Source organism: Anomalospiza imberbis, chromosome 19 (genome assembly GCF_031753505.1).
Source record: "Anomalospiza imberbis isolate Cuckoo-Finch-1a 21T00152 chromosome 19, ASM3175350v1, whole genome shotgun sequence".
Taxonomy (NCBI): domain Eukaryota; kingdom Metazoa; phylum Chordata; class Aves; order Passeriformes; family Viduidae; genus Anomalospiza; species Anomalospiza imberbis.
Genome location: NC_089699.1, coordinates 860,362 through 877,886, shown reverse-complemented (window position 1 = coordinate 877,886; position 17,525 = coordinate 860,362). Strand labels below are relative to the sequence as shown.

Below are 17,525 nucleotides of genomic sequence, written 5' to 3'. Positions count from 1 at the left end.
ATGAAGGAATGAAACCTCAGACACCGAATCAAAGCCCAGAGACCTCTAATGAGGGGAACAACAGCATCAACAACAGACAACATGCACTAAAAGGTAGAGGCTTTCAGTGATCCACTTCAAGTATCTTGGCTGTATTTCCTTTGAAATTCAGAGAAAACTGTTGGGAAGCAGACTAGAAGAGAGGGAGAAGCAGCCTGTTTGATCAGAAAATCACTGTTTCCTTGAAGGCCTGCCACAAAAGAGATAATTTATCCATGTTGTGGGAGATGTGCCCTCAGAAACCATCACTCACTGCTGCAGGCAAGAGGCAGCACGCAATGGGTGAGATTGGATCAGAGAGAAATGGGAAACCCCTTTCTTCACAACCTGCCCAAGGAACAGCAGCAGAACTGCCATGTTCCAGTGCCCACGCCACCCTCAGCAGGGATGCTCCAGCTGCAGGCATTCCCAACCACCAGGACTTGCTTTCAACCACCCTTCCCAAAGGCTTCCTAAAAGTTTATTTAATCTTGTCTTCTAGATTTCCCCAGTCCTTTCCCCATCCAGGATTTTCATCCCCCTCCATGGCTCACAGATCTCCCTCACCCCAGGGATGCCCATTCAGGTATAATCCATTCAGCTCTAATGAAATCAGCTCTTTCCAGGAGACAATTAAAACAGCCCAAATGACTCTCTTAGCAAAAAATGAGGAAATTGAGAGAAGAAAAAAGGGAGGCAAAACTGTAGCACTTGAATTAAAAAATCAATACAGTAATTGACTTTGTTTTATGTAGGCAAGTGGGTGTAAGGGGGAGGGTTCTTTGGGATGTGATGGTTCAGTCCCTTGGCCTCACTGGTGCTGGTTGCTTCAGAGGGGAGTGCTGATGGCAAATCACTGCTTTGGGGTCAATCTTACAGAGCTACAAACCCCTCACACTCCATTCAGCTACTTCTCAGAGGATGTAAAAAGCCCCACACTGCACAGAGGAAGTGCCCTTCAGCTGGAAGGGCTCCGTACAGAAGAACCCAGTGCAACAGTTCAGCAGGAGCTCAGAACAGCTGGAGCCATGCAGGAGCTGAGTGGCTGCATCCTTCTCACCTCCCCTGGGAATGAACTGCAGATTTTGGCCTTCCTGGCAGGACTGGGAAAGCTCATCAGAGAATAAAGGGCAGGACTGCAAAAAGCAGCTGGTGCAGGAGTGCCACTGGGATCTGTGCACCAGTGAAATCCCAACAGAAGCAGCAAAATGATTGAGGAAGGAGGAAAACCTCCTGTGAGTGCTCTGGACACTTTGGAGTTAAAGGGAGAACCTGGCCAAAAGCCAGACCTAACAAAGAGGGGGAAAAAAAAAATCGATCATTTAATGCAAATTTAATAAGCATATGGCCCAGACTACTTCATAGCAAGTCCTGAATTATGTAAACTGTGCCTCATCCAAGCCCAGCCTTTGGCTCCACTGCACACGCACAGGGATGGAGACACAGGGCACTGGGCTGGCCTGGGAGGGCTGGGAAGGAGCTGTCCAGCAGGAGAACAGGGGAACAAAGCCAGGCAGAAATTCCATCCCTGGCTCATCCCTCAGGCTCTGTACAGGGATCAGTGCTCACACACAGCTCTGACAATTCCAGCCTGGAAGCAGAACACCTTCATGCTCCCCAGCCAGCCCTGCAGGGCTGCAGCACAGGGCACAGCTCCACTGACAAACTGGGGCTTGCAGAGCAGTAACTCCTGCTCATAAAAATCCCCACGAGCTCCTGCATCCCCACTGCTGCAGCACTTGCAGCTCACAGTCCATTACCCTGTTTGCAAAGGCTCCTGACTCTCCAGCCAAGGCTAGTCCCTGCCTTTGCACCGGCACAACATGCAGCGCTGCCTGGAAAACTGAATTCACACCCCAACAACAGGGAAGTATTTCCTGCTCCCTGCCAGCACAGCAAAGCTGTGCTCTGGCTGGGCACCTGCTACAGGACTGCACTCACACAGGCAGGGCTCTGCAGGGGTACTCAGTGGGGTCAGCAGCTGAGAAATCCCATTTCAACGTGATCAATTCCTTATCTAAGTATTTTAAATACAGGGCTGCCCCTCACACAGGCAGGGGTACTGAATGAGGTCAGCAGCTGAGAAATCCCATTTCAACATGATCAATTCCTTACCTAAATATTTCAAATACAGAGCATGCGAGCAGCCTCCCACAGAAACTCCAATTATTTTATTCTGGGCAATTCCGTCTCCTTTCCTGGTGCTGCCACCAGCAAGCCCCAGTTCCAGCCAGCCCCTGCAGCCATTCCCTCCTTTCCCTCCCCACTGCCCGCAGGTTCCCGGAGCAGAGCAGCAGTCCCAGGGAAGCTTCCCCTCCCTCCGGCATTACCAGGTCCCTTCACTTTCACTCCCTTCCCTCCTTCCATTCTCAGCTGCTTAAGCAGCCCCTTTGATCCCTGTAACTGAGCCTTTTCCCAGATTACCCTCAGGTTTAACCCCTTCCCTGCCCAGTAAAACTTAAGCCCCAAACCCAAGAGAAAGTTAGTGTAGAGCTGTCTCGGTTTTCCCTACACTTTTCCACCAGCATCTCAATTATATCTGCACGGAACTGCAAGAACTCTGTACTTGTTCAGAGAACTCTTTATCAAGACAGATCGAGCCCTCTGTCATCTCTTACCCTCTCCCCCAGTACAATCTTCATTTGAGAACTGCATGAAATGACTGAATATTGCTTAACTGCAGGATTTTGCAGAGGAAACAACAACTGAAGTGGTTTCTACTCCCGCAGCACACAAATTTATGTAGCTACACAACAATAAAGCAAAGTCTTAAATTTAATCAGAACAAATACTTCAAGCAATGGCAAGCTGATAAATTATTTAGAAAGGGGCTCAATAAGACCTGGAAGGAAATATCCATCAGCTGTGCAGCCTGGGAGCTTCCAGAAGCAAGGAATTTTCATGCTTTACCCCTTGTGCAGTTTTCTTTCAGAAAAGCTGTTTGTATTGAGCAAAAAGGGGAGTGTTTGAACAGAAGGACTGGCTGGCAGCAATGGCACAGGACTGGTCACACAGTGGTCACCACTGCCACCATCCAGTGCCAGCAATTAGCACCACTTGTGCATTCCCAACAAGGTGCTGATGGCAGCAGCTCCAGCCAGGGAGTATCAGCTGTTTCAGAAGACTGTCATGATTTGCTCTGTCTTCCAGACTGCCTGGTTTTCCCCAAATTGTCTCCCTTCCATCCACTCCACAACCATTCCAAGCCCCCAAGAAACAGACAAAAGTGGATGTATTAGTATTTATATGAAAGCTCTAGGAAATTCAATAATGTTCCTATTGTTTTATTGCAGATGGCACAGCAACTCCTCTTTATTACTGCAGAAAGCTCCAGAGCCCTGTGGAGTGCAATAAACCAGGACGTGTTTGGCTTTGCAATGTGTCAGGGGCTGTGATTTCCTGCAGGAACCAGGGAACCAGCCCAGTTCTGGGATTGCCTCCACCAGGCCCCATGCAGGGAACCTGCTGCTCCTGAGCTGGCCCTCCTCCCCCAGCACAGGGACTCTGCCACAGAGCACAGAAAACGGGCTGTTTTCACCTTTGCTCCAAGATGCTTTTTCTCCTGTTTGATTCCAGGCACTTTTTGAATTTTCTGCTAAATTCCCGGGCTGCTGAGATTTAAAAATTGTCAACGGGCCATGAGGAAAAACACAAAAAGGAAATTCTCTTGCGTTAACTGTACACGAATATCTGCCATAAAAGCTCCAAGACATAAATACCCTTGGAAACCTTTGAGAAAAAAGCCCCAGGCTCGGTGGAGGAGAGGCTCCAGCCCTGGAGCAGTGAGAGCCCAGGCTCCCAGGCAGGGGAGCCCCAGGAAAAGCCAACACTCACCCTGGGCTGCCAGTTCTCATACTGCTTCTGCAGGTTGGCCCCGATGGTCTCCAGAGCTTTCTGAGGCCCCATGGACAGAGGATCTGGGAACAGAACACACAGCAGCATTTTCAGCCCAGCTGCACCACTCAGGTCACTCAGGGACGTTTTCATGCAGGTTCCTTCCATTATCAAACTCACTAACGCCTTCCTCCTCCTGGAATTTACTTGGAGGCAGCACCCAAAAATTATCCCCAAATTCCTCAGTCCAACAAAAATCCACTTCCATTACAGACTGCCAAATGTGGAAGATTTCTCTCACCGAGGTGCTAAACACAGTTTTGTTTTGAAAGACAGGAGAGGCACTGCATTTGTTTCTTTTAATAATGAAATAAGGTTTCTATTGTAAATAATGACTAGAACTCAAATTGGTTAAATATTTGATGACAAACATTTTCTGTTGATGAATGCAAAATCCTGCTTCATTTACTTCCTTTGCTTCCTGCTGCAGAGATTGTGTACCATTTGTAATATTTAAGAAGTTAATTTTATTGCTAGATAATTACCACAATCCATACATAGCAATACAATTCCAGGCCATGTGCTTTATTCAAACACCATGGACATATAATTAAACAATTAACAAGTTTTCTTAAAAAAAAAACCAAAAACCTACAAGCTAATATTTTCCTATTTAATATCAATTATTTTAAAAGCACTAAACCAGATCAGTGAAGGGTTTTTTCCCCAGTTTTTGCAAATACACTTTTGTTAGAAACAAAATGTAATAAAGCAGGATGAAAGCAGGATTTTGAGAATTATTTTTCTTTAATGAATAAAAGCACATGGAAAGTGCAGCAGGACCTGCACCTGGCTCTGCTCAGTGGCCATTTGTCCCCAGGGGTGACCAGCTGAGACCCCAGCTCAGGTGTGAACAGCAGCAGTTGCACCCCACAGAGCTCCCCAGACCCTGCACATGTGGCACAGACATTTCTGCACCTGAACCTGCTCCTGAAACTGATGGCACAAAAACCATCAGATATTTCCCCAATTACCTTTTTCAGAAATTTCAAGTTGGCTGGAAGTGGAAGGAGCACTTGTGTACATAAACAAACTGAAAATTTAATTACAAAACTGCATTCAAAATTCTCTTTGCTAATGATAGGCACTAATGACTTTATTTAAATGACTCTGCAATGCTCCTCTGCTCGTGTATCAATGAGACATCAGGGCTGCTCTCTGCACTGCTCTCAGGCACCTGCTTGTGCCTGCTCAGGGCTTTCATCAGCATTTCCAGGTTAAAAACTTGAGGTGCTGTGATTCACAAAGCAGGCAAGGCAAGGTTAGAAAACCTGCTGGAAGTTTTTAAGGAAATTCTGTTTGTGCAGTGATCAGTTTGCCCCTGGGGCTGTCAAAACCCCGAGCTGAGGATTACAGTGCCCAGCGTGGGACGTGCTGGAGACAGCATTCCCAATTCCCAGATGAAAACCAAATCTGAGAAAGCTTCTGTACACAAGATATTTCCTTCTAATATTACTTCGGAATTGTCTCATCTTGATAATTAGACTTTTTTCTCCAAAACCAAGGGAACTTTTAGTTTCTTCATAAAAAACCCTAGGAATTTAGCGCAATGCTATGTGGAAGTAGCAAAGCCGGTGTTGGAACTGCTGGCAAGACATCCTTGGGAATAATTCCAGGTCTTCTGAATGATTCCAATTAAAACAGCCCTGGAGCAGCCACCTCAAAACACAGCAAGGTGTTTCACGAAGCTCACTGCTCTGCTGGGTGAGGCAGGGGAGGGGGATTGAAAGCTCTGCAGATCCCAGCACTCTGAAGGGCTGCTCAGAGATTTCCTTTAGGTATTTATAAATCTGAAACAATTACAAGAAAGCAAAGCAGCTCATTAACAGCTGTTTTTCTCTGTGGTTTCTCATTTCAGAACACAGCAGGAGAGATGACCCATGGCAGCAGTTGGAGCTGGACTCTTCATTAACCCAGAGAAAAACCAGATCCCACGTTTCCTTCTGCTCGGCCCAGTTTCAAGCCCTAGGAATGCACAATTTCGGGACGAACTCTGTGCTGTGCTCAGTGTCTGAGACCCAGGGGAGCCTGGGGCTCTGGGACTCACCAATCCAGCATTCCAGGCGGGCACAGGGAGTTGTTTTCACCACGTCTGGGGGGTCCACGCCGACGTTGAGGCACAAAACTAAGGCAACACTTACAGTCTTCATCTGCAAAGACAAGAGCACAGCCTTAGAGCAGGAACAGCAACGCCCTGGGCTCCAAACTTCACCCTCCCAGAACTTCTGCAGGGCTTTAACCCACCTCTCCTACCTGCTCTTTCACATGGACTATTTTAAGCAAGGCCTGACTGATGAAATTTTTCATATTTTTTATTAGAACAGTACTTAGACTCCATGTTACTATTTTTGTTATTATTTCCAGAGCCCATTCTTCTCTTTCTGAGCATGGAAATGGATACCAGTGAACTTCTGCTACTCAAATTAGCCATTGTCCAACTGAAACACATTATTAAAACACGAGGCAATGCTATTCAGGGCCCCTGACCAATATTACAATGCAGTGTGTGATCTCTAATATTGAAACTAAAAGAATTACAATGGAAAAACTCCCAAGTGCCAAAATCTTGAGAAAATTAAACAAACACACACCAAAACAAACATATTTAGTGCATTTTCTGTTTTGTTTTCTTCCCGTGTTGGGTTTTCTTGGAGAGCCCTGTGAGGAGGAATCCTGGCGTGGCTCCAGCTGCTGCTCCACGTGGGCTTATCCCACCCAGGCACCACAAATGTACCCAGCCCAAACCCACCCAGCCTCACCTGGGACCCGAAACCTGCATTAAACCAATGACAAACCACCTTGGCCAGCTAAACATACTGCCTGAAAATTATCACTTCGCATCCTTTTGGGCTTTTTTCCTAACCCCCTCGTGCCAACACCTAAACCAGAGGAGGAAAACAGAAGCAGTGACGAGGCTCTCAGTGATTCCAGGCATTCAGGGCTTGCCTGCAGCAAGGCCACCCACATCCCCACCTCCCCAGGGTGCTCCATGCAATCCACAACAGTAGGGAAAAAAAAATCCCAAATTTCACACTTAAAGGAAACCCTAGAGCCACATAAATGTGTAATTTATACAGAAACTGGAACAGCCAGACACCATTCACAGGCTCTACACCAGGACAGAAATCCTGCAGCGTTTCCTCACTCCCATGGCCACGATGGGAACATGGAATTAAAAATCAGCAAGAATGGTGGTTTATGGCTTCAACCCAAACCCTGCCCTGGCTAACACACCCTTCAATCCTGTAGGAGTTCCTCGTGCCAGGAATCACCCAGGACTCGGCAGCACTCTGCAGCACCGAGATGGAAACAAGAGCCTGGCCAGGAATTCCCTGACGAGGATTTGCCCATGGATGGGGTGGAGAGCCCAGAGCTGCAGTTCAGACTCAGGACACGTGCCTTAGAGCACTCTGTCACCCTCAGGGACATCCCAGAAAAAGCAGAGCCGCTGGCAGAACCAGGGGCAGCTGCAAGGTGCAGCCCCATCCTGCAGACCCTTGACTGGCCCGAGCAGCTCAGAGTGTCATGGACCACCCAAAACCACCACCCAAAACCACCTGGGCACTGCACATCCCCTGCCCTGCCCTCAGGGACACCTCCCCAGACAGCCCAGGCACTGCCAGCTCCCCAGGGAAGCCAGGGAGTTGCAGGGGTGGGAGGGCATGAACACTGCCAGAACCATCCCACGCTGCCACACACACGCTCAACACCCCAGGGAAACACAGAAAACTACACACAAAATGACTTATTAGACCTGGAAACAAATAAATCATTCTTGCAAGAGAAAGTATCCTGCCAAGCAATCCTCTCCATCTCATTTATTTATTGTTTCCCATTTGCAGTCTAATACTGACTTATTTTTCAATATTTTCCTGGTGATGTCTGATTGGTGGCTTATGCTGAACAGGCTGGTATTTATTTTCCATTCCCAGGTTCGGGGTTTTAAATAAGTGATTCTCCTGGAAAACTGACAGCAAACCCATGAGAGGAACAGGAATTGATCCCAGAGACAAATGGGGTGATTTCCCCTCTGCCACTTCCCCTGAAGGATGGAAAGCCTTGCATTAGCTCTGCTAACAGGAGCACACCCTGAGAGCTGCAGCTCATCCCTCTCTCCTCTGACCACCCCTCCCAGGGAGGATTTTTTTCTCAAGATTCCATCCATCCCTGCCCTCTGGCAGTGGGAAGCCATCCCCTCTGTCCTGGCACTCCAGCCCTTGGAAATTGTCTCTCTCCACGTTTTTTGTCAGCTCCTTCAGGCCCGGCAAGGCCACCCTGAGGTCACCCCAAAGCTTCTCCTGCCCAGGTGAACAATGCCAGCTGTGCCAGCCTTTCCTCCCAGCAGAGCTGCTCCATCCTCTGCTCATCCTGGAGCCTCCTCTGGGCTCCTCCAGCAGCTCCAGCTCCTGCCTGAGCTGGGGCAGCTCTGCAGGTGGGATCTCACCTGAGGGGCAGAGGGGACAATCCCTGTCCCTGCTGCCCACGCTGGGGGTCAGCCCAGGCTCAGCCAGGGTTTGGGGGGACAATGCATGTGACTGATCAAAAAAAAAAAAAAATCCCCAAGCCCAAAAAATCCAATAATGCTCTTCCCATTTCTAAACTATTTTGGAACACACCAGAAACTTCACTGCATATTTAAAGGTTCCTAATACAAGCAATATGAGGACATTCTCATCTGTCATTAAGACAGTGGAAATTTTCTTTCCCCCATTTCAGGAGTATATCCATCAGAATACATTTCCATGGATTTCTGTTAGAATTAAAGAATGAAGCAGGAGAACATTTGGCAAGTTTGTAAGAAAACCAATATCCAAAATGCTTTGTCAGCAAAGGCTCAAGATCAAACCACAGCAGCTCTTACTGTGGGCTCTGCACTTTGGAGTGTCATCTGTATGTTAAAAAATGGGATACAACTCCCCAGCTTGTACTGCACCCGATTTCAAGTGATTTAATAACGCTGGGTCAGAACCTGCAATACTTAAATGGCAAAACCCACTCGGTGAAAATGCTCTTGCTGAGAAGTGATGGCAGAGAATTCATCCCAAAGGCATCAGAAATGGGACTGGGGGAGCAGAGGGAGCTCTGCATCTGCTCGGGGGAGAAGCTGATTATTAAAGCATTTGACACGAAAATTTACATCTTATGCTGAAGGCCTTTTAAAATATTCCTAATTCATCTCATTTCATTTGGAGGCCAAACAGACCTGCAGGTGAGTACAGTGCAATATCTGCAGGTATTTTCAGCTGGGAAAAAACCATTATGTTCTGAGTTTGATTGATAATGTGAAGTTTTATCATCCCAGGGAGCCCACCTGATCCCACTGGAGCATCCCTGGGAGTGACTCCAGGCCAGGCTGAAACCAAGACACCCATTTATTTCAGCCTGAGTGAGAACAGGTTTGGAACTCAGAGCCATAGAACTGCTTTATATTCTAGTTCAAGTAATACCAAGAACAAGTCAGTGCATTTATGAGAAATTTTGCATTTTGTGGTGCATCTCAGACTGGACGTTTTAGACCCCATTAATATTTGATTTTCACACTGCAATTTGCAAGCTGAAAACTTTCAGCTTAAACATTACCCAGATGAACACTCAAGTGTTAGAAACCTGCCTGGGTTTATGCCAGTGAGTTCAAATTGCTTCTGGGAGTTAACACAAACACAAGATTAAGTCAGCATTGAACATGAAATATATGCAGCTACATTATTTTACAGAGTTGAGGATGAAGTTATCAGCATTAAACGCAGATCCTGGGACAAATTTCCAAATTCCAAATCCTCATGTGAGTCTCATTTGAAAACCCTCCCTGGCCAGGAATCACAATTTCCTGCTTGTGCAGGAAACTCCATTCCCTCCTTGAAGCCTTTTTTCCCACATTTTTCTCCACCCACATTTACAGATTTAACACAAATCTCTTCCCCACCAGGTGTTCCTCAGGTAACTCCTGCCTGTGGGCTCCTTTGGAGACCTGCCATGAAACGTTCCATCAAGGAGGTCTCCAGAGAGAGCAGGAACAGCAACATTGAACAGGAGGAAACATTGTTCTCCCTCGAGCTCAGTTCACTCTGCAACACCAGAGGTTCCTGTTGGTTCTTTGCCAACCTTCCCTTTTTTTGGGCTCCCAGCTGAGAGGTGACAAGTGGTGACATCGGTCCTGCATCATCCCCGGGGCTCTGGCACCACCTTCCACCGAGGAACAGTGGAAATCAGCCTGAAATCAGAAAAGGCTGAAGGTTTTGAACAGGCAAAGCAAGCCTTGACCTTGCACTCCATCACACAGCACCAACGCCAGGCTCCTGCAGGAATGATTCCCTCCGTATCCCACCTGGACACGACTTTCCCCCACCCAGGGGAACAGAGCTCCCTGCTGCCCCTTCAGCTCCACTTGCAAGGTAAAGCATCTTAAAAGAAGAGCTTTCTGTTTCAAGGGAATTTTTTTAAATGTAAAGTTTAAGATAAATAAATTGTTACGGAAAAAAAATCTCCGTGTGCTCCTCCACAGCAAGAGAAGCAGTAGAATGCAAAGAACTCCTTCGAGTTAGCATTAATAATTCAACAGCTCTGCAGGTTGTCTCCAGGCATCTGCAGCCCAGTCAGTTCTTGGTGTGCCAGCCTGCTCCAGATTCCTCGATCAACTCCTCCTGAGGGCTTGGTTTCCTTCTCTAACCTCGGAATTCAGCACCACCACTCCGAATTTTCTTCAGTGCTTTATTGTGCCCAGCGTGTTCCTTTGCCCGGAGAAGGCAGCTCCCACCCACGGCTCCAGCTCCTCACCGAGAGGAACGAAGCCCACTCTGAGCTGCTGCCCTCAGCGTGCCGTGTGTGAAGCACTTGCCGAGCTGGAGGCCGAGTTACTGCTGTCACTCACTGCCCAGGTATCCAAAGCATCTCCCAGTGCCCTGCTCTGGGATCGGCGTGCAGCTGCTCTGTGTGACAGCAGTGACATCCACAGACACGCTGTGGCCCAGGGCCCTCAGAGGTCCAAGGTGCTAGCCACTGTGCTCGAGGTTCAAAGCCCAGACTGGAGCAGGCTGAGCCTGTCTGTCACAGCACAGCAGCCAAGCACTGCTTTCCAACCACTCTGGGATGCTTAGAGCCAAAGTGGGCTTTCCTTCCCTGTCAGTCACTTCTTAAAAGTAATGAAAATAACAGGAAGCAAACATTTTACTCCTATGATCTTTGCATTCTTTATACAGCCTGCAAGGAGCCGGCAGGAGGCGTCTCCCAGGTGTCACTCCCCATTATCTGTGACAGGGGTTTTCTCCTCGCTGCTTTGCATTCCTGCAGGCTTCTCCTCCCGCTCCACGGCATCCCCACTCCTGTCTAGCACTGCCTTTAGGAGGTGCCCGTCTTCCCAGGCACCGACTGACGCAGCTGCAGCTCTTCCCTGCAAACTGTTCCTCCCAGCCACTCCTGGCCAGCCCCCTCAGATCCCCCGGGAGTCACCAACTCGGGATGCACTCGGAGCGTTTGGTCTGGAGCCGCCTCTCCTGGAGGAATCCCCGAGCCAAGTGCTCCACATGCAAATGACTTCTGCACCAGGAACCTTCCCCAGCTCCCAGGAGAGCAGGGGAAACCACCAGCACCGGCCCACCAGCCCACCTGCAGGGCCAGCCTGCGGGGAGGGCACAGAACGCTGGCCCTGCCTGGCCAGGCTCAGCCCCTGCAGCCCTCTGAGCTTCCAGCTCCTTCCTGTGGCTGTGCCAGGGCAGGAGGGCACAAAGCTGGCTGTGCCAGGGCAGGAGAGGACACAAAGCTGGCTGTGCCAGGGCAGGAGAGGGCACAAACCTCACTGTGCCAGGGCAGGAGAGGGCACAAAGCTGGCTGTGCCAGGGGCACGAGAGGGCACAAAGCTGGCTGTGCCATGGACAGGAGAGGGCACAAAGCTGGCTGTGCCATGGACAGGAGAGGATACAAAGCTGGCTGTGCCAGGGCAGGAGGGCACAAAGCTGGCTGTGCCAGGGGCAGGAGAGGGCACAAAGCTGGCTGTGCCAGGGGCAGGAGAGGGCACAAAGCTGGCTGTGCCAGGGCAGGAGAGGGCACAAAGCTGGCTGTGCCAGGGCAGGAGAGGGCACAAAGCTGGCTGTGCCAGGGCAGGAGAGGGCACAAACCTCACTGTGCCATGGACAGGAGAGGATACAAAGCTGGTTGTGCCAGGGGCAGGAGAGGGCACAAACCTCACTGTGCCAGGGCAGGAGAGGGCACAAACCTGGCTGTGCCAGGGCAGGAGAGGGCACAAACCTCACTGTGCCAGGGCAGGAGAGGGCACAAACCTCACTGTGCCATGGACAGGAGAGGATACAAAGCTGGCTGTGCCAGGGCAGGAGAGGGCACAAAGCTGGCTGTGCCAGGGCAGGAGGGCACAAAGCTGGCTGTGCCAGGGCAGGAGAGGGCACAAAGCTGGCTGTGCCAGGGCAGGAGAGGATACAAAGCTGGCTGTGCCAAGGCAGGAGAGGGCACAAAGCTGGCTGTGCCAGGGGCAGGAGAGGGCACAAAGCTGGCTGTGCCAGGGCAGGAGAGGATACAAAGCTGGCTGTGCCAAGGCAGGAGAGGGCACAAAGCTGGCTGTGCCAGGAGCAGGAGGGCACAAAGCTGGCTGTGCCAGGGGCAGGAGAGGGCACAAAGCTGGCTGCAGCCTAAGCTCCTGCTGCAGGCTCTGCCAGGCTGCAGGAAACCCCAAACACCAACACAGTACTCCATCCCCACCTGCAGCGGAGTGGTCTGACCCACCCCTGGCTGTTCCCACAGCCTCCTGCCCTGGGCACTGCCCCTGCTCTGCCCAGCACTGCACTAATTACACTAATTACCCTCCGCTCCCTCCCTACCCAACAAGAGCCGGAGGTCACCCTGTCCCAGTTCAGCAAGGATCAGTCAATAAATGCAAACACAGAAATAAAAATGCTGGTGAGGATGCTGCTGGCAGAGCCTCTGGGACAAGGCGATCAGAAGGAACCCCTCAGCCCCCGAGCCTGCCACCTCTCACACCCACAGCTCGGCCTGGCACTGAAGGATGCCTTAACACAAACCTGGCCTTGAGTAACTCATTAGCACTGAAAGAGGCTGGAGAAGAACAGAGGAACGAGACAACCATCCAGTGTACCAATGGGTTATCACTCCAGCAGTGCCAGGAAAGCTCCAGTCCCAGGGGGATCAGTAACCCCTGGGCAGGCAGAGGAGCAGGTCAGCACAGCACTGAGCCACTGAACAGCAGCTCTGAGACAAAGCACAGCCCAGCTCCCCAGAACCCCAGGGGCCCTGGGCACTTCCCTGGCTGTCCTGTGCAGGCAGGTAAACTCTGCTCGTCTGAATCAAGCACATTGGTATGCAGTCCTGCTTAAATCTGCATTTCCAGAGAAACCTAATTGTGAATTCCTCTTCTCATAAAAACAGCATTTAATTCTCACTCAGCAAGTTATGAGGCAGCAGGAAAAAAATATGTTGAGGTGAAACTATTACAATCTGCTTTGTTGCTCTCTGCTTATCTTAGAAATCAATATAAATACAGCAAATCTTAATTTAAATATTCTGCATTTAATAGCAACTTGTCAGTAAAACATGGTGTACATGGAGCCTTTTTCTTTAAATCAAGTTATATGCTTTGGTTGCTACCGAGGCTGGGAGATTTAATTCAATACACAAAGCATAATTCCAACCCTCTTGTGTTAAAAATATTCTTTAAATAAATAATAGATCAAAGCAGTGTCACTTTGATGGCATATGCAGTCCATGGAAGGGGGAGAGGAATGATTAAATGTTTTCAGAGCAGCCCTCATGGAGAAAGGGGCGGGGGACACCAGTGAATTCTCACTTATTTTCTCTACATTTACCACTCATTACTCTGCTGATTTGATTCTCCCCTTATCAGAGCTCTGCCTTCTAAAGAACCTTCAACTTCACATAAACTCTGGGGTTTTTAGAGCAACAAAGCAAGATGAAAAGAAGAGTCATTCCACTCCCAAATGTGTGAATCACTTCCTCTAACTGTAGTAGAGCTCGGATCACTCCCCATGACTCCTCGATGAATAAGGCAAAATCTGCCACTGCTCGGGGCTTCCACGGTTCCCAGGGGGAATGGCACAGCTTTACCTGCACTGGGACTGCAGAGCCTTGTCCGGGCTCACCTGTGAGCACCTCTTCATTCAGACACAGGCTGGGCTGTTTAGTGACAGGGAATGGTCCAGCCTGCGCTGGGAGGAGTTCCTTTATCACACTGAAGCTACTGCAATGTTTTCCACGCTCAGCTCGCAGCCAGAGGCACATCCCCTCCAGCCCTCAGGGAACCTCCTGCAGCAGCAGCAGCAGCCCAGAGAGAAGAGCACACCTCGGCTCCATCGGCCCTGGCTGGTGGGAAAGGGAGCCAAAAGACAGAAGGAGCTGCAGAGAATTGGGGATGGGGACAGAGGCTCCCCCTGGGCCTGCAGGGAAGGAAGGGGCTGGGCTGGAGGGGCAGAGGGACACCAGGGGCTGTGGGCACTGACAGGGCTGCAGCAGAACCCGGGCCACCAGGGACAGGGCTGGAAGGCAAGGGAAGAGGAAAAGAAACTTCCTGAAGACAGCTAAAACTACAAGTAATTAATTTATGGTGCCAGAGAGCAAAACAAAGCCGCTCAGGAACAAAAAGGGGGAAAATCAACAGCCCATCAGTTTTCACCCTGATGGCGCAGGCTGCCCTCACACCACCGGCTCACAGGAAAACCCCACAAACACCAAGCTCCTGGGGTCTTCTCCAGGTGTTCCATTCCCTGGACAAACCTGTCACACGCAGCTGGGCCATGGGAAAACAGCAGCATGAGTGAGCTGCCCTCCCTCCACCTTCTGCTCACAGACACGAGGTCAAACCAGATTAGATTTTATGAACTATTTTGAAGATTTAGCCAAACTCGAGCTCACTGGGTGGAAATATTTACCAGACATCACCCCTGCAGCAATCCAAGCCCCATCCTCATCCCCTTCCCTCCCCAGCTGAGGTTCTGTGTTTGTTACCTCTCACTGAGCACTCAGGAGACAGCCAGTGACAGCTGAAAAGGGGAATAAAACACAAGACATGACAAACAGCTGCTGAGATTTAAAAGTAAAGAGGTTGAGCATTCTCAAATCAGCTGCTCTTCCTCACTCAGGTGTTTTATGTGCTTTTGGTATCTTCCTATGCACCTGCTCTTAAACAAAAAGGAATTATACACAACAGCAAGTTTGTCCAAAGGACCGCTGATCCAGCTGCCCAGATACAAAGGACACCTGAGCCACACCACTAGCCCTGATGTGAAGTCATTTGGCTCCATCTGACAGAGAAAAAAGGACTAAACCGAAAATTCGAGCTTTGATTCTATTTTCTTCTTTCACAAGAGTCAGATTCAGCATCTTGCAGAGTGACCCAGGGCCCAGCCCCACTGAGCTCATCCCCAGAGAGCAGCAGCAGCAACCACGACGTTTCTGGCATGGAGAGTCCCAGAGGAGGGAAGTGCAGCTCCACGGAGTCAGGCAGCAGGAGCTGGGCTGGGATGGCCACTGATGGCAGCAAGCACGTGAAACATTTCACAGCAGCCACAGAGAACCCCTGAGCACCCCCTGAACCTGTGCTGCTGCTGCTGCTGCACAACCTATTGATCAGCACAACCAGGGCAAAGTCATTCCTGAATTAGAAACAGACAACTCTGCAGATCAGGGATGAAGGAACAGGAAGCGTCTCAGGAAGGCAGAGGCACCTAAAATAGACCAGCAAGCTCATCACACCTCCACAGTCTACTGGAGAAAGTCTCCTGTGTGCCAGAACCCTTTGGAGCAGAGCACCCAACGTGGTGTCTGTGCTGCCTTTAAATCACACCCAAAGCGCTCGTTTCAGCCCAGCAATGAGCTGCCAAGTCCCACCTTCAGTACATGGCTCAGAACTTCTGAGAAATGCAATCACCACTCTGGGAACACTGAGACTCAGGGGCAGCCTGGGCAAAGAGATGACAGCTTGCAGTTTCAGTAAGTTATTCCATCCTGTTACAAGAGGATCATAAACGTAACGGAAATCTGGTCACCAGAAAAACCCATAAACATACATCAACACAAAGTTATGGGTTCAAGAACTGGGAGAGCCAGCAAGGCTGGAACCCTAAGCAGGTTCCAAGAACAGAAGGAGTGCAGTTGTTGGCCCAGGACATGTCTCAGGTGCTTTGTTTGCTCTTTACTGAGACACTTAAGGTGTCCCACAGAGGCAGCAGAGGATCCCAGACTCCCAGCTGGGACATGTCTCTGCCACTCCCAGTGCTGTCAGGAACACCCAACACGTCCCCAGACACCCCTGGAGCTCCTGCAGTAACACAGCCAGAGTTCTGTCTGAAAACCGCGTCCTGCCTCCAAAATCCCACACGCTGTTTGTCCACAGGACACCCTTGCTGCACACAGCACCCTGCTGGCACAGAAAACCCACCCAGCTCCCGTGCAGCTGCAATTCCTGCACCCGCTGCCCTGGGGCTGCCCCCGCACCTGCCGCTCCTCCTGACCTCGGGCACTTCACTGCCTTGCCCAGAACACACCAAGCTGCATGTAAAGGGCCTAAGTGTTGGAGCTGCTCCAAGAGCCCAGCGCTGAGAGCACCGCACCAGCGCCTGTGAGCCAGCTGCAGGTTTGCTGCCCTAATCCCACACTAAGCACTGGGACACAAACTGTGGCATCCACAGGCAGCGTTTCACCTGACAGCAGCTCAGCACCCTCTGAGCTCCGAATCCTTTGCCACCTGTCCCCCGACTGCTCCTGCTGCAAACCCCACGGTGCCCTGGAGCATTACCCGGTCCTTCATCCTCCAGCTCTGAGCCAAGGACTTGGAGCCTTCGATCTTCTCGCAGTGCCTTTTCTTCATAAAGGCCAGGGGCAAGTTCCAGTCCGTCAGGTCGGACTCATCCTCCTCCCCGAGCCCCAGGAGAGGCGACTGCAGCATCTCAGCCTCCATGGGCGGGGAAGCGCCGGGCTCCACGTGGGCAGCGATGTCCAGCCCGGCACCCAGCGGGGCCGGGGGTCCCTCCGGCCGGAGGGGGGAGGACGGGGCAAGGGCAGCGGGGCGGCGCTCCCCGGTGTGCGGGTAAGGACGGACCCGGGGCACGCGGCGCCTTCACCTGGCGCAGGCAGCGGCCCCGGCCGGGCTCGGTGGCGCGGCCCGGGGAGCACCGAGGGACCGGCGGGGACCGGGCCCGGGGCCTCCCTCGCACCTCTACCCCCGCGGGCCCCGCGCTCCCTGCGGCGGGCACCGCGCCCGGCCCATCGCGGCTCCCTCGCACACCGTGGGGTCGAGGGCGGCTCGGCGAGCTGCGCTCCGGGGACGGGCGGCGGCGGACGGGACGCGCGTCCCGGGGCGCCGGCGAGCGCGGCTGGGCTCAGCACCGCGGCACGGGGGCGGCCATCTTGCCCGGCCCACAATGCCCCGCGGTACGGGCCGCCGCGCGGGACACGGCGCGCCGCGCGCTCGCCGCGGTGACGGCGCGTTGCCATGGGGACGGCGCGTTGCCATGGGGACGGCGCGGGCCGGCGCGGGAATCCCAGAATCCCAAAATCCCAGAGGTTGGAAAAGCCCTCCCAGCCCGTGGAGTCCCAGCTGTGCCCGGTCCCCACCTTGTCCCCAGCCCCCCAGCTCT

General features: G+C 51.4%; 2 protein-coding genes across 4 annotated transcripts in view; one reads left to right on the top strand and one right to left on the bottom strand.

Moving 5' to 3' along the window:
* The window catches only part of RPTOR (regulatory associated protein of MTOR complex 1), a 99,179-nt gene extending 82,237 nt beyond the window's left edge, over window positions 1–16,942 (bottom strand). The window contains exons 1-3 of one of the 3 annotated variants that reach the window (XM_068209880.1): window positions 16,685–16,942; window positions 5,960–6,062; window positions 3,853–3,935 (exon numbers count right to left, since the gene is read on the bottom strand). In XM_068209880.1, coding sequence (XP_068065981.1) covers window positions 3,853–3,935; window positions 5,960–6,062; window positions 16,685–16,846 — 348 coding nt within the window. In that variant the 5' untranslated portion in view covers window positions 16,847–16,942. Of the gene's footprint in view, window positions 1–3,852; window positions 3,936–5,959; window positions 6,063–14,819; window positions 15,005–16,684 lie in introns of those variants that run through there. The other 2 variants (XM_068209881.1, XM_068209882.1) reach the window with 2 other exon arrangements.
* Window positions 1–17,281, top strand: part of AATK (apoptosis associated tyrosine kinase) — a 175,954-nt gene extending 158,673 nt beyond the window's left edge. Inside the window, exon 15 of the mRNA XM_068209877.1 lies at window positions 16,946–17,281. The gene's annotated coding sequence lies outside the window, so the exon portion shown is untranslated. The remainder of the gene's footprint in view (window positions 1–16,945) is intronic.
* Window positions 17,282–17,525: the final 244 nt, after the last annotated feature.